Here is a 21,356-nt window from a genome sequence, read left to right as displayed (position 1 = left end):
TCTTCATTTTAACAGTCTCTCCCAGTGAATCTGCTTGGTGATACCCACACCCATGCTTGGTGAGCCCTTGCTCTGAAGGATGCTCATGTCTTATTATATGGTACTTTCCCCTTAGTCCTTGGGGCAGAACCTCCTTGAGTGGTTTTTTTTTTTTAATTTTTTTTTTTAAACATTTATTTCTTTTTCAGACAGAGACAGAGCGTGAAGGAGAGGAGGGGCAGAGAGAACGGGAGACACAGAATCCGAAGCAGGCTCCAGGCTCCGAGCTGTCAGAGCAGAGCCCGACGCGGGGCTTGAACTCACCGGCCGCGAGATCATGACCTGAGCCGAAGTCGGACCCTTAACCGACTGAGCCACCCAGGCGCCCCTCCTCGAGTGTTTGTTAAATGAAGGGACAATCGGTGCCTGCTTAATGGACTCTAAGCCTCCCCTATTCCTGCTCATGAACACTAAAAGGGATGGAAATTCACCAGTTGTCAAGCCTCAACAACTCTGGTGCAAATAACATACCGGTTCACAAATTTTTATCTGGGTATAAAATGCAGAGGAATTAGGGCACTCTAAAAATCCGAAATGGTAAAAGCCTAGCTTACTGAATGCCAGAGGATTCTATGAAACACACGAGTTCTAAAACCTGTCTGGACCCATTACATTAAAGGTTCTCACTGCAAGGGTTCATCACCCCACCGACAGTAAACAAATCTACCAAACGCAAGCGAGCAGTGTGGGTCATGGGCTCCCCCGCAGCCCCTCGCCCCCATCCAGACCTGGGCCTCCGGCTTTCCAAGAAATGAGGTGCAATGGTGACCTTTCGGCTCCGTGACAGGAGCAAGGGAAGAGGGCTCCCCTCCCAGGTTCAGACCGGACATGGCAGCCCTTCCTCCTAGTAGAAGTGGCACGAAGAGACCAGGTGGAAACTGGCTTGGAGGAAAGAGCACTGGTCTATGGCCTTGCACAAAGCCTCCATCTAGTCAACCAACATTCACGGGACGTCGACCGTGCACCAGGCACTTTGAGACACCGTGGGGACGGAAGCCCAATCTCCTGTGCGCAAGGAATCCTCAGAAAGAGCAGCTGACAGCATAAAGGTGCTGAAAAGGCTTCCTCAAAGAGACGATGCTTGATGCACGAGTGGTCACTGCCAGGTGAACACAGGTCAAGGGACATGGCAGGGATAGAAAGAAGACACAAGCAAAGGCCTGACCCCCAAACCCGACTCATCTGACCTGCTGGCCAAATCTGTTCAATTCTTCCTCCAAAACACCTGCCAAGCCGCCCCCCTCCTTCACTGTCACCATTGGACATCTCCCTGGGACAGGAGTCACAACCCTGTTTCTACTCTTGGGGTCCTCCGTTCATTCCCCACCCAGCAGCCAGGGTGAGCTTTGAAAAATGGAAGGGGTGCCTGGGTGGCTCAGTTGGTAAAGCGTCCGACTTCAGCTCAGGTCACGATCTCACGGTCCGTGAGTTCGAGCCCCTTGTCGGGCTCTGTGCTGACAGCTCAGAGCCTGGAGCCTGTTTCGGATTCTGTGTCTCTCTCTCTCTCTCTCTCTCTCTGCCCCTCCCCCGTTCATGCTCTGTCTCTCTCTCTGTCTCAAAAATAAATAAACGTTAAAAAAAAAATTAAAAAAAAAAAAAAAAAAGAAAAGAAAAATGGCAGAGATCTTGTCACTTCTTGCCTACAACTATCCAGCGGCTTCTTCCTGCTCTTAGAATAAACCCGAACCCCGTACCAAGTCCTACAGGGCCCCCAGAGTCCTGACTCCTCCCTGCTTCTCCAATGGCAGCTGCCACTCTCCTCCCCGCCCTCACCAGCCTCTTGCTTCTCCCAATGATGCACGCGACGTTCCCACGCCTGTACTGCTCTTCCCCGGCTCCGGGCTCCGCCTCAGCCTTCAGAGCTCGGCTCAAATGCCACCCCATTAAAACAGCCTCCACTCACGCCCCTGTATACTTCCTCCGCAGCATCTGTCTCAGCAAGGGACGTGGATCTGTGTGTCTTCTCTAATGAGAACTAAGACTCAGGAAGGCAGGGGTGCGTGTGTCCGGGTCAGGCCCAGGAATGACAGACACCAGGTGTGCAACAAACACCTACTGAATGCACGAGTGAATGAAGACAAAGCAGAGTGGCCTGGGGGCCCCCCTACTCGAAGCCCATCGCCCTCCTTCCTCAGGGAGCCCCAAGGACACTCTAGGTCTCTGGAGAACAGTTTGAAAACTGGCGGCGACTTCTAGTTTCTTCTTGCTCTAAACCCCACTGATGGCACAGAGAGCGGGGAGAACAGGGAGCCCCGCAACGACAGACGGTACCTAGAGGGGTGTTGAGGCAGACGCACTGCAGGTCAAACCAGTAGTTCTCCACATCCTGCATGGACTTCAGGACATAAAGACGCCTCTCGAAGGGCCGGCTGCTGCGGGCCAGGTTGTAATGTGGGTCACAGATGGTGGTGTCAACGATGACCGCGTTCTTCTTCAAGAAAATGAATACCTAGGGAGACGCAGACGGGGCGCGGGGGGAAGCTCAGAACCACGACCGGCCAGCTGTCTGGAAACTGCTTGGCCATCAGGACCCCCTTCGTTTGGGCACGGGACACGTTACCTGATCCTTGTCCTGAAACTTTTCTGTGGGGCCGAACTGCAGCAGCCCCATGTGGCACAGCCTCTGAAGGTTCTCCACCACAGAGAAAATGTAGCGTCTGGAAAACAGAGGGGAGCGGCGGGTTCCGGTGCCAGTGCACTCGGCCGTGGCCAGGGGGTCCGCGTCGGGCGAAGGCGTGGGACTCGCTCGTGGCGCCCTCTTCTACCTCATGGGGCCTGACCTGTGCAGAGACCCGGAAGCCCCTTCCCGGCACCCGACCAGGGCAACAGAGCGTGGATCCGACATGGGGTTTTGATTGAGAAAGAAAAATTAGCCAAAGGAAAAAAAAAAAAAAAAAAACGACTCCGAACCTCGCAGTCTTTATTGACAGATTTTACTTGAACCTTGAAATTAAGTGACAAAATTCTCCAGCCCCCACTTCGTCTGCCTCTGGGCTTTACCCAGAAGGCTCACAGGGTCACTGAATGAATGAAAACCCCGAGTTTTCTGAAAACCCCCAGAACCTTTTTCTGTTCCTGGTGAACAATTATTCAGAACCCTAACTTCAAGGGGCCCACTGGGACTGTCACCCAGCCTGCATCGTTTTCAGGGACCTTACCTCTTGTACAGAAGCTGCTGTCGGATGGGCCTGGGGAGAAAGCGGATCAGCGTGTGCTTCTTCAGAGGGTCGTTCAGAAACTCCTCAAGGTTGTCTACCTAAGAGGTCATTTTCAAGATCAGCTTACCCTCAAGGCCAGGGTCAATTGCAAGAACCGTGAAAAAACACACACCACTCCTTTCCGGGCAGCAGTCTCTCTGAACCTATTGTCTCCTTTTTTGGTATTTACCAAATTTCTAGAAGCATATTGCTACAACATAATTATTTGTCTCTTTCGATATATCTAATTGATCTAACTTTAAGTCTTTCAAGTATTTCCTTTGACACACCAAGCAACCATCCATCTATCCAGCCAATAATTTATCTATGTGTATCCAGCCACCGTGTTTATCCTATCTATCTGTCTATCTACCCACCCACCCATCCATCCATCCAATCATTCTCCATCACCTACCTATCTACCTGTCTGCCTATCTACCCACCCATTCATCTAATCTATCCATCCATCCATCCCATCTCTCCATCCATCCATCTCATCTCCATCTATCCCTCTTCCCTCCATGCCTCCCTCCCTTTCTACCTTCCTTCCACCCGCTCATCCATCCACCCAACCATCCACCCATCCAATCCATCCATCCAATCCATCCATCCATCCATCCATCCATCCATCCATCCATCCATCCAGACAACCACAAGTCTGGAAGTACTTTTTCCCTTGACCAGGTGAGTGTAGGTCCTCTGGTCTAGGCTGAGGGACCAGCCCCCACAATAGCCCTGGGAGTCATCAGTACCTTATAACTGACTTGCACAATCTGAATGAAGATGGAAAGGGGCAGGCAGAGGAGAATGTCACTGACGAGAGCCCAGCCGAAGCCAAAGTCCTTATGGACAGGGATGGGAGGGACATAGCGCATCCATGAGGCTTCATCCACATACACTAGGAGAGAATCAGAGTCAGTGCTGCAGGCAGGGTGCCAGACATGATGGTGACATCATGCCGGTAGGTCCGGATTCCCTCTCACCACAAACTCGGGCAAAACCCTACTTGTCAGGCAGGAGGCCCATGGGTTCACAGAGTCTAGATTATGACTCTACTTTGATGGGGCGCTGTGGGGATTCAGCCAGTTCAGATGAGAAGGATGAGGAACCATTAGGACCCCCCTCCAGAGGGCAACAGCTCACCTTTCTCCGTGGGGGGCTCCACTTCAGTCTCCAGGAAGGTTCCCCCTAGGCTGTCCTTGGGCAGGGCATCAGAGGAGGTCTCCATGTAATTTCTGGAGAAGGGCCGGACTCCCATCCTGCCTGACTCCTGCTTTCCCATTCTTCTTTCACTGCCAAGGCCCAGCTTTGTCCGCACATGGCTGGCAGGGTGCCCATAGATTAGGTACCACAGAAACATGTGTACCACCCGCAGGCGAGGCATTTTGGGCAGAAATCCTAGAGAACGGCCAAGTCCTGGAACTGAGGCAAGAGGGGGTGGGGGGAGGGAATGCTTGAAAACTCCCAGATTCACTTCAGTTCAGTCCACTCAAACTCACGGTGAGCGCTGTTCAGACTCTCACAGAACTTACTTTCTAATACTTTTTAGGTATTAACAAGATACCTAAAGTCACACGACAGATGGAAACGGCCGGTGCAGAGAACCAGTGGGGACGTGGGGGGAGGGCTAGAATTCCACCTAGAGGGCAAATAAGGTGGTGGTGGTGGGGACACGCAGGGACTTGGGGATGTGCACCCTGGGACAAACACAAGGTGCCGGAGGTAAGCGTGTGCCCGGCACATACCGTGGAGGGCCAGAGGCCGGGGGGATGGGGGGGGGAGCAAGGAAGGAGGAGAGTGCAGTGAGCGAGCCAGAGTGTGACAGAGGAGGATACCGCCACACAGAGCCTGACAGGCCTCCGCACGGGGACCTGGGCTTGACAGGGCTGTGCAAAACACCCCCACATCGGGGTTCTTTGAAAGCATCCTGTTTCTTTGTTGACACAAATAAAGTACTCCTTGGCTTTTCCCAAGGAGAGAGGACAGGAGAGAAAGTAAGGAGCCACAGGATCAGGGAGCGAAGGCGAGCGGGCAGAGGCCCTCCTCCACTGCCGTGCCCACTCAAGCAGCATGCTCACTGCCTTCTGTGTGGCCAGCGCGTGGGCCGATCTGCTGCCCCGGCACTGGCCCCGGCCCTGGGCTCCCACGGACTGCGGTTGCTAACCACGGAACACCCCGGGACCCGCAGAGCAAGGGCAGGCCTCCTGCGGTGATGTGGCTCACCGAGGGAGGTCACACACACACACGCTGTCCTCTGCCCCGGGATCTCAGGTCTGCTGCGCTGCGCCCACACCGGGCCACGGCCCGTGCCCCATGAGCCGGGAGAAGAGTGACGCGTACCTGGCCGCCTGCCCTGGGCCCGCACCCTTTCACACTAGGGCGGCTCGATGGGGGCCGAGGGAGGAGGCAACCCTGTCGGAGAACGGACTCTGGGAAAATGACACGGTGTTCAAACTCATCAGTGACTAGATCTACCAGAAGGTCTATGGGGTCGGGAGGGACGGAGGTTTTCTGTGGTTTATGTGGTTCGTATCCCAGCCCAAGGATGCGGAGCAGAATGAATCTTTGTGCCCAACTCCTCTCGCTAGGATCTAGCACAGTTTCATCTGAGTCTCATGCTCAGACGTGAGGCCCACTGGGCAGAGACCATGCCCATTTTGCAGATGGGGGTATTGACGGCAGCAGAAGTCACGTGGCCAGCCCTACATGACCCAGTTAGCCACGCAAACCTGATTCCTCGGACTCTAGCCGAGTGCTAGACTGCAGAACACCAAGTGACTCAAACGCCATCATGCAGCCAGCCACCAACCACCGACACACCATCAGACGTCGACGAGAAGCTGCTTTTTACCTACAACGGGGTGATAATTTTTCAGCTGGGTGATGCCCATTTTCTCATCCGTTTTTTTCACCCGAGCAGTTTCTGATTTGGAGGAAGTATTCAGTTGAGAGTCTCCTGATCCGCTCGGACCCTCTTTTTCTGGACTTTCTTCTTCAGCTTCTGCTTGCGGCGCTGGGGGCTGGACCACTTTAACCCTGCAGTTCAAATAGAAGATCAATACCCTGCTGGGAGGACCAAGAGCTGGGAGAAAGGACAGGGTCTGCCCTGGCAGATCAGATGAAGCCACTTGGCCCTGGAGTTTCAACCTTGGCTGCCCGCAGGAGCCAAGCAGATGCTGTGCATGAATAAAATGTGTCAGGTCACGAGATGTTTGGGGACAACAAGGGCTGTGGAGACCTGCAGAGTGTGCCCTCACCTCCAGGACAGCCTTCTGAGGAAGGCGGCCCAACGTGCGGGTCCTCTGACGCTTTCAGAAATGCCAGAGGTAACGGATTTGATGGGAAATCAATCAGCAGCCAGTTCAAAGTACGTGAGCCAAGGTCCGCAATCCACGTGGAGCCCTCTGCCTGCCCATCGGCCATCTCCAGGTTAAAGCCGGCTAAGAATTTTCTCCCATCCCCGAGTTTTCTCAGTCCGCGAGACACTTCACAAGATTAGAGAAGGCCTCAGAGAGGCCACTGGACTCATTTGGAGCCATTAGGGGACTGAGCAAGCCTCGCACACACAGGGCCTATGGTTCGGAGTGCTCTGTCGATGCCGCGAGGCAGAGTCGAACAAACGAAATGAGGACTTTGTTTTTTCTGAAAACTCAAGAAATTGCTCCTAAGCCCGTGAGTGTGTTGATCTCACATGAGTGCGAATAAAGGGTACTCGTGAAAGCTGCTCCAGGAAGGCCACAGAGACCCAGGCGGCTTCCCTGTGAATTCCCGCGGGGCGCTGCGACTTGCCTGTTTGCCATGCTGGAGTTGGAGATCCGGAAGCGCACCTGCTCGATGGCACTCCTCACGAGCGGGTCATTCTGGTCCATGGATGGGTGCACGACCAGGTCCACCTGCAGAGAGGGCGGAGCAGCGTCCCACAGGGCAGGGGGGGAGCCGGGGGACACGGAGCTCTACGGCTCGGTTCCTTGCCGGAACACTGGCTGTGCCTGCTTTCACTAACACTTCCAAGAGACACGTGTAAGCCCGGAGCAAAAGGTGTTGCTGAACGGTCTGCCATGACAATTTCTGGCATCAAAATCCCTCCTCCAGCGACCGAGCGAGAGAGCTCTGTCATCGGTGACGTGCCGCTCTGCTCAGGTGAGGACTTTCTGGCCTGGAGCCGGAGCGACCCGCCCTGCAGTCCCCTGGTGGGGCTGTCCCGGCCCGGGGGGCCTCCGCAGCTACCTGGTGGCCCGCTCCTGACGCCCCCCTCCAGCTATCTGAGAATTTCCCACAGTTGTTCGTGAATCCTGAGGCCTCCCATCTGGAAAAGGTAAGCAGCTTTCATTAATCTCCCCTCGCCGAGAGTGCCACCGTGGGACTCCTGCCAGGCGCACTTGGAAACCGACTGGCAGAGGGTTTACAGCTGCTTTCGCTATTTTACCTCTGCCAAGGTACTGGAGCTGAACGGCTAGGGCAGTTACCATTTCGTGAGTGCTGTCTAGGAGGGCAGATGGGAACGGCCTGGGGGAGCAGAGGGGTGCGAGTGCGTTGGCCGGGCAGGATGGCAGGCCCTAGGGCCAGGGGCCCCGGAGAGCCAGGCTTCTCCTCCGTCTCTGCCACTGGCAGGAGAGAGCAAGGTAAGGTCTTCTAAACGTGGGACCCTGGCCATCAGGCTTCACGCCAAGAAGGCCAAGAATGCCCCGAGAGAGGCTGATCACAGGGACTGGGCGGCTCGTTTGTGAAATGGGGGCCCCTCCCCACGCCCTGCCAACTTTTCTGGGATTTTGTGGGGCGCAAAAGGGGTGGTTAGGTAACACCTCGGTGTCCTTAAAAGCCTGGTGCAAATACAAGGCATTTCTGTCTCCCCACTGTCCACAGCCGGATGGCTCGGCCACCTCCCCGAAGGCCCAGCGGGCAGTACAGGACGCAGGAGCAAAGGCCGAAGCGGACGCTGCCACACGGGGCAGAGGGGTGTGAGTGCGTTGGGGGATCAACGTGCTTTCGGGGGATCGGAAGGCAGCCTGCCGCTGGCGTGCGCTCGGTGAACCAGAGAAGGAGCTGCTGAGCTACTTAAGCTTATTCTGGAGGCAGCTCGTCCCAGTGGGAAACGGCCACCAGCACGGTAGCACCGGCAGTGCCCTGCGGCAGAGGCCCCCATGCCGGCGCCTTCGCTTTTGAGGTGATGCTTCCCCGCCCTCGCCCCTCACCCCTGCCTCCACACAGCCTGGTGGATGCCACACTAGGCCGAACGGGAGCCGGAGACACAGTGGGCACCTGTGGGAGCCGCCCCTCTCCACTCTCAGACTGGGGGTGGGGGGGTGGGGGGTGTTCTTGTCCTCGATCACTGTCCCAAGCAGGACGCCCGCATCTGAAGCAACTGCTCTGTGACGATGCACAGAAATCGCAGGTGCTGCTGCTGAGGGGTGGGGGCTTTTGTGCTCCGATGACAGAGATCAGCACACGGACCTCCTGCCTGCTCCAGGAAAGGAGTGGCAGGCCGGCGGGGGGCAGGAGGAGGCAAGGCCAAGGGGCCCCGATGGCAGGTATAAAAACTGATGAAAGCTGCCACCCTGGAACGGCAGAAACGCTTTAAGTCACTTTGTATATCGCTCTGTGTTTTTCAAACCTCGAACGTCTCAAAAAAGTAAGATAAAGTAAAAAAAGCCAGAAATGACCTTGCCAGCTTATTAAGGAAACAAAACATTAAGGCACAGCTTTCTTAAGGCAGAGGTTTAAAACGTAGCCAGAACACAAGGTCAGGCAAGTGCAAGTGACTGTCCCCGCAGCAGCTTTCCTATGGTCCCGTGCCCAGCAGGGCGATCTCAAATTACTCTGCCCCTGAAAAATGGAGGCCTTGGAGTATGAGCAGGGCTGCTGAGCTATGGTTGCTATGGGAATGGCCCCAAACTTTAAATCTTACAGAAACAGATAAACTGAGACAGAAGATCTATGGCTCCCCTGCCAAACCGCCCCGGCACTCGCTTCCTCGGGGACGTCTCCTCGGATCTCGGTGGAAACTGTTCTTGCTGCCTCGTCTAAACCTTCCACCTGCTAAATGTCCACCTGCTAAATGTGGCTCGATGTCGGCCAGCACTGCCCTGCCGAGCTCCAGGGAGTCCTACTTGCCTTCCTGTCGTTCAAGGCTGGGCTGCGGGCCGGACACCTGCTCTAAGGCCTGAGTGTGCTGCTCTGAGATCCAAGCAAGTCATTCCCCTTTTCAGTGGCCAACCTCCACAGGAAATCGGCACGGCCCCCGTGACCCAGATGGGGAGGCACAGGGGGAAATTCTGAGTTAGTGGCAGCAAAGGAACAAGTGAAAGCTGACGGGCACAAGAGAAGCTGGTCAAGGAAACTTCCAACGGCACGGGGCTGGCATGGTGGGCGTCAGGAGAGCCACGCGTACCTTCTTCTTGATCCCATCCTGAATAACCGTAGTCCGGTACAGTCTCAAGAGACCTTCCTCGGACAGGTTTCGCACCAAGCGGACGATGGACTTCTTACAGCACTTGGTAGACACGCCTTCTTGCTTCTCCTGATCCATGATCATTTTCTGAATCCTGGGGTGTCACAAAATAAGAAGTTAATATTCCCAATCCCAGCAAGGAAGATCTGTTTCAACCCCCTTTCAACCCAGGCAGCTGAGAGCCTGCCTAGTGGTAACCAGCAGAAACTCGGGGAGAGTCAGAGGGGGGTTTCGCCATCAAAGGGCTGACTTCTGGACACGTTACAGTCAACGCTTTTAGCGATAAATGAGTTAGCTAAAGATGAGCCGCCAAGCACAGCAGCGTCACATTCTGAGCCTTTCACCAGAACCTGACGATGACGGCAGGGACACTAAGCGCCACGACAGAGATGTCTTCATCCGTCTTTGGGTTAATTTAAGGCCCGAAGGATTGTCTAATGTACTGTCGCCGACACTCTCAGGTCCGCAGCTCTTTCTGATTCCTCTCCTCAGACATCTTACTGAGTCACTACAGGGATGTTTCTAGCTCACCCACCGATCATCGAATGGCAGGGCCGGAAGGACATTCAGACGCCCAGCCAAACCCCTCACTGCACAGACGAGGCCACAGTGTCTGCACACGGTCTCCCCATTCCCTAGAGAACGAGTGGCTTTGACGCCGAGTGCCTCAGAAGCCTGAAGATGCCGCCCAGGAGGCAGCGGTGATGGTGGGTTAAAGGACCCCACCAGAGCGCAGAGCCTCTCCGTGAATAGAGCCACCGCAAACACACAGGTTCCACCCGCGTCTCTTTGTTTTTGCTTCCATGTAAGATTGCATTTGAACAAAAGGCCCCATGCTGACCTAAGAAAAGTTCGTAAGCTGATGCTGTTATCTCAGTCCCTCCTCCAAGGAGAGAGGAACTCTCCCCAACTTCCACTTCTAGCTCAGTCACTCTCTCCCCATCTAGCGTCTCGCTGTTCTGCAATGCCTACACTTTCCAAACCACTAGAACAGATGCTGAATCCTTTCTACCAGACAGGGATGCCACGAGAGTCTATAGAGCAGAAGACGCCAATGCCTCTCGGTCATTTCTGTGGCTTGTGACAACGAGCTGGCCTGAGATTTACTGTCAGTGCAAGACAGACAGACAGACAGACAGACAGACAGACAGCTCCTTACGTGAACAAGCTCTCAATTAAGCGTAGGTTGGTGACGGCTTCTATGATCAGGTTCCTGCGTTTGAGCAGCCGGTAGGTTTCGTGGGGTTTGTCTTGGCCCGGGCCGTGCTTCCCCGTCTTTTGGGAACTGCCACTCTCCTAGAGCGAGGACCGAGAGGACAAACATACAACAGGTTTGGCAAGGTTAGGGGGCCAGACGCCATTCCTGTGGGTGCGCTTTGCCTCACGAGGGAATTTCTATGCCCATGTTTCAAGAAGGAAAGTCAAGAGGGCTTGTTTCTCTGGGAATATGGGACGGAAGCAGAGGCAGGCTTCCAGGACCAGGCTGTCCCTAGGTAAGTCAGGATGTGTGCCCAACGACAGACGAAGGGAGAAGACAGATCCGTGTTCTGTCTCCCATTCCTGCCAAAGCTTCCATGAACTTGTGCCATCTGCCCTAGGATCAAATCTGTGAAGCCCCAGTGTCCCTGAAGGGAAAGGAAATCCTGACTCTAACATACTCCTTGCGGATCACTCAGCACAAACGAACCCCCGTGGCGGCCCGGGGCCTGTTTTGCCAGATGCGCTCCTCACTTGCAGAGACGCTTCAGGAGAACGAGAATGTCCCGCTGTCAGGACCACCGGCTCCAGATCACTTCCCAGCTGAGTGCCGGGGCTTCGGGAGAGGAACGGTTCTTTCCTGAAGGGGGACCGGCTCAAAAGGGCTCAAGATTCAAGAGGGGGCCCGGGAGAAAGACCTTTGTGCTCCCCTGCACTGCAGAGCAAACATTTTGGGGGTGGGGGGAGGGGACCTATGAGTAAACTGGCCACGTGCTGTGGGGCCGCTGGAGAGCATGGTGAAGAACACGCTTTGCCAATGGCCCTCCAGATACATCGCTCGTGCCCTCTTCTCAGCACGGATGTAGAAAGGACAGCATTCTGCCGTTACTCTGGGAACAGATTTCTGGGAGGAAGAGAAAGAGCTGAGCTGGGCAGCAAGCGAAGGAATTCTGGGACCCGGCAGGAGCACGCTACCGGAGACGTGAGCCGGATCAGAAGGTGCAGCAGGGGCGAGGGTGTGAGCAATGCAGACAGACCCTCCAGAACCTGCTGGGATCCACCTGCTGGCAGGCCCAGCTTCTTCAGTTCGACACAGACCCAACCAGGACTTGAGAAGTTATGGCGCCCAGAGCCTCGGAAAGGGCTGAAAGGTTCTAGAACAACCCACGGAAAACATTCGCACCCTGCGCCCCATCGCTTCTGCCGCGGGGGTGGTACCAAAGCGCAGGTGTCCACACCAGGAAGGGAGCAGCACGGGGGGAGCCCCGCGCACATGGTTTCCAGTCCTCACTGTGTCATTCGCCGAGCAGGTGCAAGTCACTTGATCCCGGGGGGCCTGCACTGTCTCGTCCCAGCCCAGAGACAACGCTTCTCTCTCAGGGGTGTCCGGAGGCCTCAGAGAGAGCAGCAACAGCCCCTACGGCCGCCTGGTCACAGCTGTGCACTGTGCTGGGGGCCCCGTCCTCTGCCGGGGCGCTTCCGAAGCCCAGAGCCCAGGCGGTGCCGCTGGCAGCATCTGAGGCACGTTTGAGTGACAAAGGACGGCACAAGGTGCCCCGAATCGCATCATGAGAACGGCGGGCCCGTGTCAACTGCCTTTCTAATCCCTCTAATTACGCGAACGAAAAGCATTGGGTTCTATCGCATCTCTGACGCTGGCACACAACAGTGTTTGGCCAGCACGCGCTAAGCAGTTTTGGCTTTCTTTTTATCTATTTTAGAATTAGCTTCCTTTTATGGCAAAGGACGTTGGCCTTTCATGGAAGGCAGGGCTTCTCAACACTGGCACTGCTGACATTTGGGGCTGGACAATTCTCTCTCGTGGGCTCTCCTGCAGGTTCTAGGATACGTCTCCGCCAGCCACGGCCAGACGTCCCCCGGGGGCCCAAATCGCCGAGAGTGGGAACCACTAATCTAAACGAACGTTCCCTCCAAAATAAGTTTTACGTGAAGAAAGCAAGTCGTTGGAGATTAAAACACCGTGTCAACAGCGGTGCGGGTGCTTTCTGGTTGGGCAAAAAGGCGGTGTATAAACGAGCACCGTGTTACTTCCTGGGCAGGACTAGCCCACCGCCTGGCACAAAGCGAGCACTCAGCGTGCAGCGCTTTTCCTGTTACTGATTTTGTTGTTGCTGAGACTTTTTTTAATGTCTATTTATTTATTTTTGAGAGAGAAACAGAGAGAGAGCAAGCGAGAGAGCGTGAAGAAGGGGCAGAGAGAGACAGAGAGAGACGGAGAATCCCAAGCAGGCTCTGCACTGCCGGCACAGAGGCTGATGTGGGGCTCGATCCCATGAACCATGACATCATGACCTGAGCTGAAACCAAGAGCTGGATGCTTAATGGACTGAGTCACGCAGGTGTCCCTGCTGTGATTCTCAAACACGGGACCGAGAAGGCCAAGGTCCACCCGCCACAGGCCCCTGCTGGACAAAAGGCATCCCCACTGTGAGCCCTCACCTTCGGGTTTTCAAGCCTGACCTCTTCGATCACGGTCATGTCGCCACTGTTACTCTCCATGCAGTGGGAGCCAAAGGGCGCACCGGGGTACAAGGAGGCGCTGGTGTCCAGGAGGCTGTCCCCGCCCGCAGAGCTCTGGCAGGCCTTCTCCTCGGCCACCGCTAGGGAGGAGGGCAGCTGCTTCTTCAGTGGGTGGAGGTTTACCTTCCAGCCACCTGCAGTGGAGGGGGCGGGAGAGGCATGAATGAACGGTGGCCATACGGAGGGACGGAGAAAGGGGCACTTACGCTCGCCCAGACAAGGCCCACGCAGGCCGACGATTCCTTCTGGTTGGTTTGAGGATGGGGGGAGGACCCAGCGAGCAGCGGCGCCGCCCCTCCCCACCCCCCGCCACCACCCCGCGCTTAGCTGGATACCAGACTCGCAAGCTTGTCTTCGTCTCCACCCTCCGCATGTTTAAAAAAGTCTGTAACTAAACTAAAAACTCGAGGGCCCTCAGATCGCTGGAGAGAAGGGGACAGAGGAAGTTTACTGGATTCCATCCCTTGAATGGTAAAGACACCACAAGACAAACCGAGTATCTGCCAAGGGGAACTGCCTTGCCAGCAGCCAGGGGACAGACCACGTGACCATCTCCTCTAGACACAGGGTCATGTGACCGTGTCCCCAGTCAGGACAGCACCAAGGGCGCCCTCAGGTGCTAAGTGAACGGGCTGTTCTCTGAAGACCCCCGGAGCAAGGGAGGATTGGCAGCAGCTCAGACCGAGGCCCCTCCCCGCGGCCCGAGAGCACCCCGTACCCTTCGCTGGGGTGGAGTGATGAGGCTGGGTCCCGAGACCGGCGCCGAAGCAGGCTCTCCCGTCGCCCTGGGACACTCTGCCTTTCCTCTTGCTGCTGCTGCCGCGCTCCTCTTCGCTGTCTGAGTCGGAGAGGAAGCTGTCCTCCACCTCGGGCAGGAGGGACTCCTCCTGCACCGAGGCCAAGCTCACTGTGGTCAGCAGCTTGCTTCGGGCCTTCTCTCTCTTGTACTGCCGGCTGAGATCGCTCTCTTCTGCAAATACGCACGAGATGTACTTGGTGGTCCGCTGCCGGCCCTCGTCCTCCATGAAACCCTGGTGGGGAGGAGACGGGTTGAATCTCATCTGGGGGGCGCTGCCATACTCGGGCACACGGGAGAGCGGGGGGCTGCGGTATCTATCTCCTGATCCTTCCCGCACCTCCCCTGTCACCACCCAGGCCCCACGTCCGCCCAGCTGACGCTCCGTTGCCGTCTGCCTGTCTGGCCGTCCCTCAGGTGCCATTTCCACAGGCCTGTCGGAGACGGGTTTTCAAACCGCAGCCCTGAATGTGTGTCTGCTCTACGGGACCGTGAACTCCTTGAGGGCGGGGCCCTACCTTGGCCCTCCCCATCTCCCCGGTGCCTGGCACCAGACTGGGCCCACAGGAAATGGTTAGCGAGCAGTGAGCGTTGGCTACGCAGAATTTGAGGGCTCAGAACCGCTGTCACAGACTGGAGATTGCCAGCCCCATGCAGTCCCTGCCTCTGGGACGGAGGATGAGGTCATCACCAACCCACACTCACCCGTATCTTCAGGACGGGGGAAAGGGGCTCTCCTGGGCCCTTAACGGCCGGAAAAGCAACATCTTCTACATGCCAACCACATGCCAAGGGCCATACTAAATGCTCTGCAATCATGAGCTCGACTGCCTTCCAACAAAATGGTCACATTGTTGGCAAGAAGAGAGTGAAGGATAAGGCCTGGAGGGCAGGTGTGAATTCCAAAAGGGGACCAGCAGACACGTATGTCCCCAGGAGCCAGGAGAGTGACAAGAGAGAGGGAGGCCTGAGTGGGGGCTGGGGCCCCTGGACAGCACCCGCCCTGTCTGAAAGGGCAGTGGGGGGCTAGCCAGCTTCCTGGGAGTCCCTGCGCGGCTGTGCTCCCCACGGGGTCACCTCTTCTACTGACTTATCAGTGCTGAAGGTTCATCCGGTTTTTAACAAGTGAAAGCCAACAGAAACCAAGTCAGGGGGTTGGGAGACACGCCACGCCCCCGGGCAGCCCCTGGTGGCAGAGACGCAGGCGATGCGTCCTCGGCCCGGCTGAGTCGGCCCCTCACTGTCACACCGTGCGCACGCCCGAAGACAATGAAGTGTGCGGATGGCTCACGATGTTACCTTGACAACCTTAAATCTCTGAAGAAGACGACACAGCATTCTCGCCTCCAGCTTTCCCACGTTCATAGCCGCTCGGATTTCAGCTTGGGAAATTCCTTTCGTGCCTCTGCGCTCAACTGCAGGGAAGGACAGGACGTGTGAACCGCAGCCTCGTGCCCGAGGCCAGTCCGCTCCCACCACCCCAGTTCAGCACAGAGCGGTCAGCACAGCAGAGCCCACGGGCAGAATAAACCCTGTGTCTCCTCTCGACCTCGCCTCCCCGGCACCTCTGAGCGCCAGCCGCTTCCAACAGCTAACGTTTCAGTGCCACCGGGCTCCCCCGCGTTAGGATAGCACGTGGCCAGCGGCCCGCCGCTGATGTCCTCAGCTCCGGCAGTTCCTGCTTGTGCCCGGCAGCGGGGAGCTTTTCCAGACAAATGAAAAAGATCCTTTTTCAAAAAATGGTTTTGAATTAACAACTCGTTTCATCTCCCTGGCTCTGTCGGCAGACGCAGACTCCGACTCAGAGGCACGAGGAATACCGATTACTGTGCCGTCCGTGACAGCCGCCCGCCAGCCGGCCAGGGAGGGGGTGACGCTGTTGGGCCCTGCAGCACGCGACAGCAGACAACCGGGCTGCACTATCTGCCCCCTCTAGTTTGTCAGCTCCTGCCCTGCTACATGCTGTCACTGCTCGGTGCTGTGACCGTAGCTGCCTCTAAGAAGCCCTTTTAAGTGTACTCAGTGGGGGCGCCTGTGTGGCTCAGGCAGTTGAGAGTCTCACTTTTGCTTTTGGCTCTGGTCATGGGATTGAGCCCTGCATCGGGCTCTGGGCTGAGTGTGGAGCCTGCTTGGGTCCCTCTCTCTCCCTCTCTCTCTCTCTCTCCCTCTCTCTCTCTCTCTCCCTCTCTCTCTCTCTCTCCTTCCTCTGCCCCTCTCCCCTGCTCATGCTCTCATTCATACATACATACATACATAAGAAATACAAAAATAAAAAAAATAAATCTACTCAACGGCTCTGGACTGGGAATCCCAGGATGGAGCCTGGGAGGCGGGGGGGTAGGGGTGGCGGCAGGGAATCCCCCTCCCCCAGTGTAGTGCACAAACCACAGGGCAGGCTTTGTGGGAAAACTCTGTTCAGAAACAGCGCCCCTCTATCTCCTGCTGCATCGCATAGCTCACGCTGCCAGGTACAAGCCATCTGGATAACGGTGCTCTTGCTGTGTTGTGTGTGCATGGAAATAAACATCAGGAAAGAGGGGCTGAGATGCGTTCCCATGTTGAACTACTAACATGCTCAAAGGAGTCACAGAAGGGTTAAGGGCAGCTTTTCCCAAACCGTGTTCTGAGGAACCCATTTAGAGTGATATTAAGAGTTGATAAAAACGACCAAAAGGCCCCTCGAAAAGGCCGTGCCGATTCGCCAACGTGGCTTCGTATGAGCTGCTGGTCCCGTGGCCACCGCACCTTCTCCTCTGTCCTCCCCACGGGACGTGCAGCCACACCGTCTACGGCTCTGGGTTACCGCTGTCTTCCGTGGATTTTCGGGGGTCCGGAGAAAGGGTGAGGAGTTGGGGGGGTGCCACCAGACTGCAGCAACTCAGACCAACTTGAGAAGATGGCAGGTAGCCCTCAAATCTTTGCTCATTTCCTGAGCGCTTCCCACATAGCAGGCCCGACGCCGGCGTTTTAATTCTGCTCCTCGTTCACGTGCTAGGGTGACCGTCATCCCCATTTTACAGATGTGGGAACTGAGGCTCAGAGACCTTGCTGATGCTCTACACAGCAACGATTCACGCTCCAATCGGACCCGAAGCCTAACCCTTCAAGGGAACCCCGGGACTCCCTGCCGCTTCACACGCTCCACAGCACAGCCCGCTCTCAACACGTGGGCAACACACCCCTTGACTCCTGGGGTTCGAGCCGCACGCAAGCAGGCATGGGAACGGGACTTACTGAGTTCATAGGTCTGCGTGAGCATGTCCCGCTCGTACACGATGTCCACCGGGGGTACTCCCTTGGAGATGACCTCCTCGTCCTCATCGTCATCCTGGTCGTGGTCGTCCTCGACCTTCCGTTTAAATTCCTTCAGCAGCCTGAGGCAGCGCACCATGACGTCCGTCCCTGGGAACATAACGTGGCATGTTTCCCAGCAATGAGCACAACACTGCTGGGGACGGGGGTGGGGGTGGGGGGGCCCCCGCTGGGACAGAGACCCAAGAAAGGCTGTATGCAGCATCGAGTTGGGAACATTTAAAACTGCACATCCTGGGGCACGAGACCTGAAAGTTTCCTCCATAAAACCGCTTTCTGTTTTCAATATAATGAGGAAACAAAGACATGCAAATGAGGGGGATAATGAGGCACTGTGTCAGGCTGTTAAAGAAACAGGAGCAGCCCTCTCCTGGTCGCGTTTGCTCTGTGACAAGAGGAAGCGGGCCTGCCTGTCCAGCAACTGCACGGTGCCTGGCACACAAGCCGTGTTGCTTCAAGAATGAAAGCTGTTTTTTTTCCTTCTAAAGCGGACACCCACAGCCAGTAAGGTGTGGCAGCCACGTAAACGGGTCCTAGCAGCCTCTGAGAACGCTGCTCCAAGAGTGGGAATTTATTCCAAGAAAATAGAAAGAGGCGAGAGCTGCCGGGACAAAGAGGTCCACACAGCACTCGTTATGAGCTAGCTTTTCCGAGTGACAGAAACAGTGATGAGGGGCTAAGTGGCAGCACACGGACAAGTCACCACTCTGTGCGCTGGCGCCTGCCCTCACACCACCACAGTGCGCCTAGACGCCGCCCCCAGAAGCACGACGTAACAAGTGTTGCCTACGGCTGGACCGAGAGACAGGTACAGGGAAAAGCAAAAACATCGTAACACTTTGCTAGTGCAAACTCACTCATTCGATCCTGACAATCCTGGGAGGCATTTTACAGATGGAGAAACTGAGGTTCAGAGGATTACACGACTTGCCCAAGCTCCCCAGAGCTTGTAAACGACAGGTGCAAAGTTACTCAGGGGTCAGAGGCCTCCAAAGCAGAAGAAACGATCCAGCACTAAGACGTCCTGTGACACAGGAGTGTGGAGGCAGAATAAGGGCCCCTTGAGGATGTCCACGCCCTGACACCCGGAACCTGTGAATATGTTCCCTTCTGTGGCAAAAGGGACTTGCAGGTGTGACTGAGTTAAGGCTTTTTGCTGCAGGGGTCGCAGTTAGCTGCTTATACTGGAGAATCTGGGTGGGTCCCGTGTCACAGAGTCCTTAAAGAGAGAGGCAGAAGGATCAGAGTGAGAGACTGGGGGCTGCTAGGCTGCTGGCTTTGAAGACGGAGGAAGGGAGCGCAAGGCCAAGGAATGCACGGGGCCTCTAGAAATTGGAAATGGCCACGGGAAATGGATTCTAGCCTAGCGCCTCTGGAAGGAACAAAGCCCTGCCAACATCACAACTGTGGCCCAAGGACACCCATTTCAGACCTCCAGAATTATAAAATAATAATAATAATAATAATAATAAATAGAAGTAAAAACTAAAATAATAAAGAAAATGCTGTCTTCAGTCACCAAATCTGCAGTAATTATCACATCAGGGATACAGATGGTTTCTCCACTGGGCCACCGAGGAGCACAATCCTGGGTACTGGGGCAAGGAGGGGCGACAATAAAGCTGGCCTCTGCCACCCAGCGCCTCTTGTGCAGGAGCTGTGGCCCCTGAGGGCCTTCCTGCGGGGTGTGGCATGCCCACACCGGATACTGCAGACTGACCTCAGAGCAAGGTCAGGTACGACCACCCCAGCTGGGGCAGGGGATTATCATGGGGGGACACAGCACGTGGCCTACAGGTGTCATTCACAAACAGTAGTGCGTCTCAGGGCCTTGAACTCATCAGATTTACCCTCAGAGGAGGGTCTGGCCATGGCGGACCCACCAGATCCCTTCAGGGGGGTGGGCAGGCCTGGGGCAAATGGACACAGAAGTGAGGGCAGCCTGGTAAGTCCTCAGGCATTAGCCTCGTGCTAATTGGCCTGCACTCCTCACAGTGACAGAAAATCACCTGTTCATGACTTTTCAACAGAAGAAACATGACATCACAGCACTGGCTTCCTTAAGTCTTGGCTTCCTCCGCACCTGCCAGGCCCTCCGAGGTTCTCCTGTTGCCCACAGCTTTGCCCGTGGCTCGGGGTGCCTGCCCTGCCCTCCCCCTCCACTTCTCCCTCCCAGGACGGGAGCCTAAAACAACCAGGAGGGGAGCCATGGCGACGAGGGGTACCCTTGCGCCCATGTGCATGGCTGAAAATTATTTCAAGGCTCAGGTGACCAGAACTGGGTGCTCCGTGCGGGTTTCCTTCTTGCGGCCGCAGATGGAGGCACCTGTGGCCAGCCCACCAACCACGGAGTCACTCCCCACTGGGTCCTCCCCCCGACCTCTCCCCAGGCCCCCTCCCAACCCCCTCAACCCCCACCTCACCCCTCAGACGGTGCCCAGAGTGACCTACTGCTCCCGATAAAGCTGCTCCCGTTCCTCAGACGCCAACACAAGCTCTCCATGTGTCACACGAGCTGGCCCTCATCACGGCTGTGGGAGGTGGCTGCTACCATTCTGTTTCACACTTGAGAACAGCTGGAGCTAAGGCATTTGCCCAAACTCCCACCCCTTAGCAAGAGAGGAACCGGGATTTATCAGACAGTCTGCCTTCCGAGCCCGGGGCCCAAACCTTGGGCAACATACGGCCCCTAATTCAAAGACACCCACGTGACCAAGAACGGCGGGTGACCCGGAGCCAGGGACGTTGGGTTCTGCGGGAGTGACGGTACAATGCGGCACTCAGGCAGGCCAGCACGTCTCAGCAACAGCCTGGCGTTATTCCTTCCATCCGGTTCTAACTTCCTCATGAGGTTAATCGGCCAAGAAAAGACGCACAGAGCAGCGCTCGACATTGGCGCAAGTGGAGGAGGAGAAACACTACTACGCACTCGGGGAACCCAAAGGGTGAAGGAGGAGGGCGGCCGGGTGGCTCAGTCGCTGAAGCACCCGACTCCTTGATCTCAGCCCCGGTCTTGATCTCGGGGTGGTGAGTTCAAGCCCTGCATTGGGCTCCACGCTCAACATTTTTAAGGTTTTTTTTTTTTTTTTTAAAACAACAACACGAAGGACAGCTCTCCAAGGGTGAAGGGTGAAGAGGGAAAACCCCGCTCAGCCTTCCCAGCCTCTGCTCCTCACGGCATCAAGTCGCCACCTGTGCTCACCTCTGCTTCTACGCCACTCGATGTCTGTCCTGTCATGGCCTGGTCCAAATGGCCCCGCTGATGTCTCCGCTGCCAGCCAGGGCGGCCGGACCTTCAGAGGAGCCTCGGGGCGAACCTGGGCTCCTGGGTTGGGCAGCCGTGGGCCCGTCTCGGCCCTACAACCTCCTGTGTCTGGGACTCGGGAGGAAGGACTTAGTGTAGCTCTTCGTGTGAAGCTCAGCAAAATGAGAGGCTGGCGTTCTGTACGTCATGTGTTGGTGTAAGGAAGACTGGGGAGGACGTCTGTGCAGAGGCTGGAATACAGCAGTCAACCCTACGGCCAGCCAGCCTGTGCTGAGGGCCAGTCCTGTGTCACGGCTGTTACGAATTCACGACAAGCCGAGGCTGCCGGTCCCCGTGAGCCCCATGATACGGGGAGAGTCTCCGGCACACCCTGAGTGGTGGGGCGGCTCGGGCATCTCAGACGGGGCCCAGCATGCTTCTGGAAGGCCAGGAGTGACACGTGCATATGGCTGCCGGTGAGGTTTCGGGCCACGGGGTCTGCAGCTCTACCTAACCCACAAAGCACAGCTCATTTCTCTGCCATGAAGCCCAACTGCACTGACTTTCTTCTGGAGCCATCAG

General features: G+C 56.2%; 1 protein-coding gene across 1 annotated transcript in view; it reads right to left on the bottom strand.

Annotated features, from left to right (window-relative positions):
* The window catches only part of GTF3C1 (general transcription factor IIIC subunit 1), a 75,108-nt gene that overhangs the window by 25,601 nt on the left and 28,151 nt on the right, over window positions 1-21,356 (bottom strand). The window contains exons 7-19 of the mRNA XM_086692621.1: window positions 17,453-17,620; window positions 15,518-15,633; window positions 14,141-14,453; window positions 13,342-13,556; window positions 10,844-10,980; window positions 9,625-9,778; window positions 7,026-7,129; window positions 6,088-6,272; window positions 4,380-4,658; window positions 3,989-4,134; window positions 3,198-3,295; window positions 2,600-2,696; window positions 2,311-2,488 (exon numbers count right to left, since the gene is read on the bottom strand). Of these exons, the coding sequence (XP_086548747.1) occupies window positions 2,311-2,488; window positions 2,600-2,696; window positions 3,198-3,295; window positions 3,989-4,134; window positions 4,380-4,658; window positions 6,088-6,272; window positions 7,026-7,129; window positions 9,625-9,778; window positions 10,844-10,980; window positions 13,342-13,556; window positions 14,141-14,453; window positions 15,518-15,633; window positions 17,453-17,620 (2,190 nt within the window). The remainder of the gene's footprint in view (window positions 1-2,310; window positions 2,489-2,599; window positions 2,697-3,197; window positions 3,296-3,988; window positions 4,135-4,379; window positions 4,659-6,087; window positions 6,273-7,025; window positions 7,130-9,624; window positions 9,779-10,843; window positions 10,981-13,341; window positions 13,557-14,140; window positions 14,454-15,517; window positions 15,634-17,452; window positions 17,621-21,356) is intronic.

This window comes from Puma concolor, chromosome E3, assembly GCF_028749965.1.
Source record: "Puma concolor isolate L17-30 chromosome E3, mPumCon1.1.hap2, whole genome shotgun sequence".
Lineage (NCBI taxonomy): Eukaryota > Metazoa > Chordata > Mammalia > Carnivora > Felidae > Puma > Puma concolor.
The sequence above is the reverse complement of the archived record's forward strand: the minus strand, read 5'-3'. Positions and strand labels throughout refer to the sequence as shown.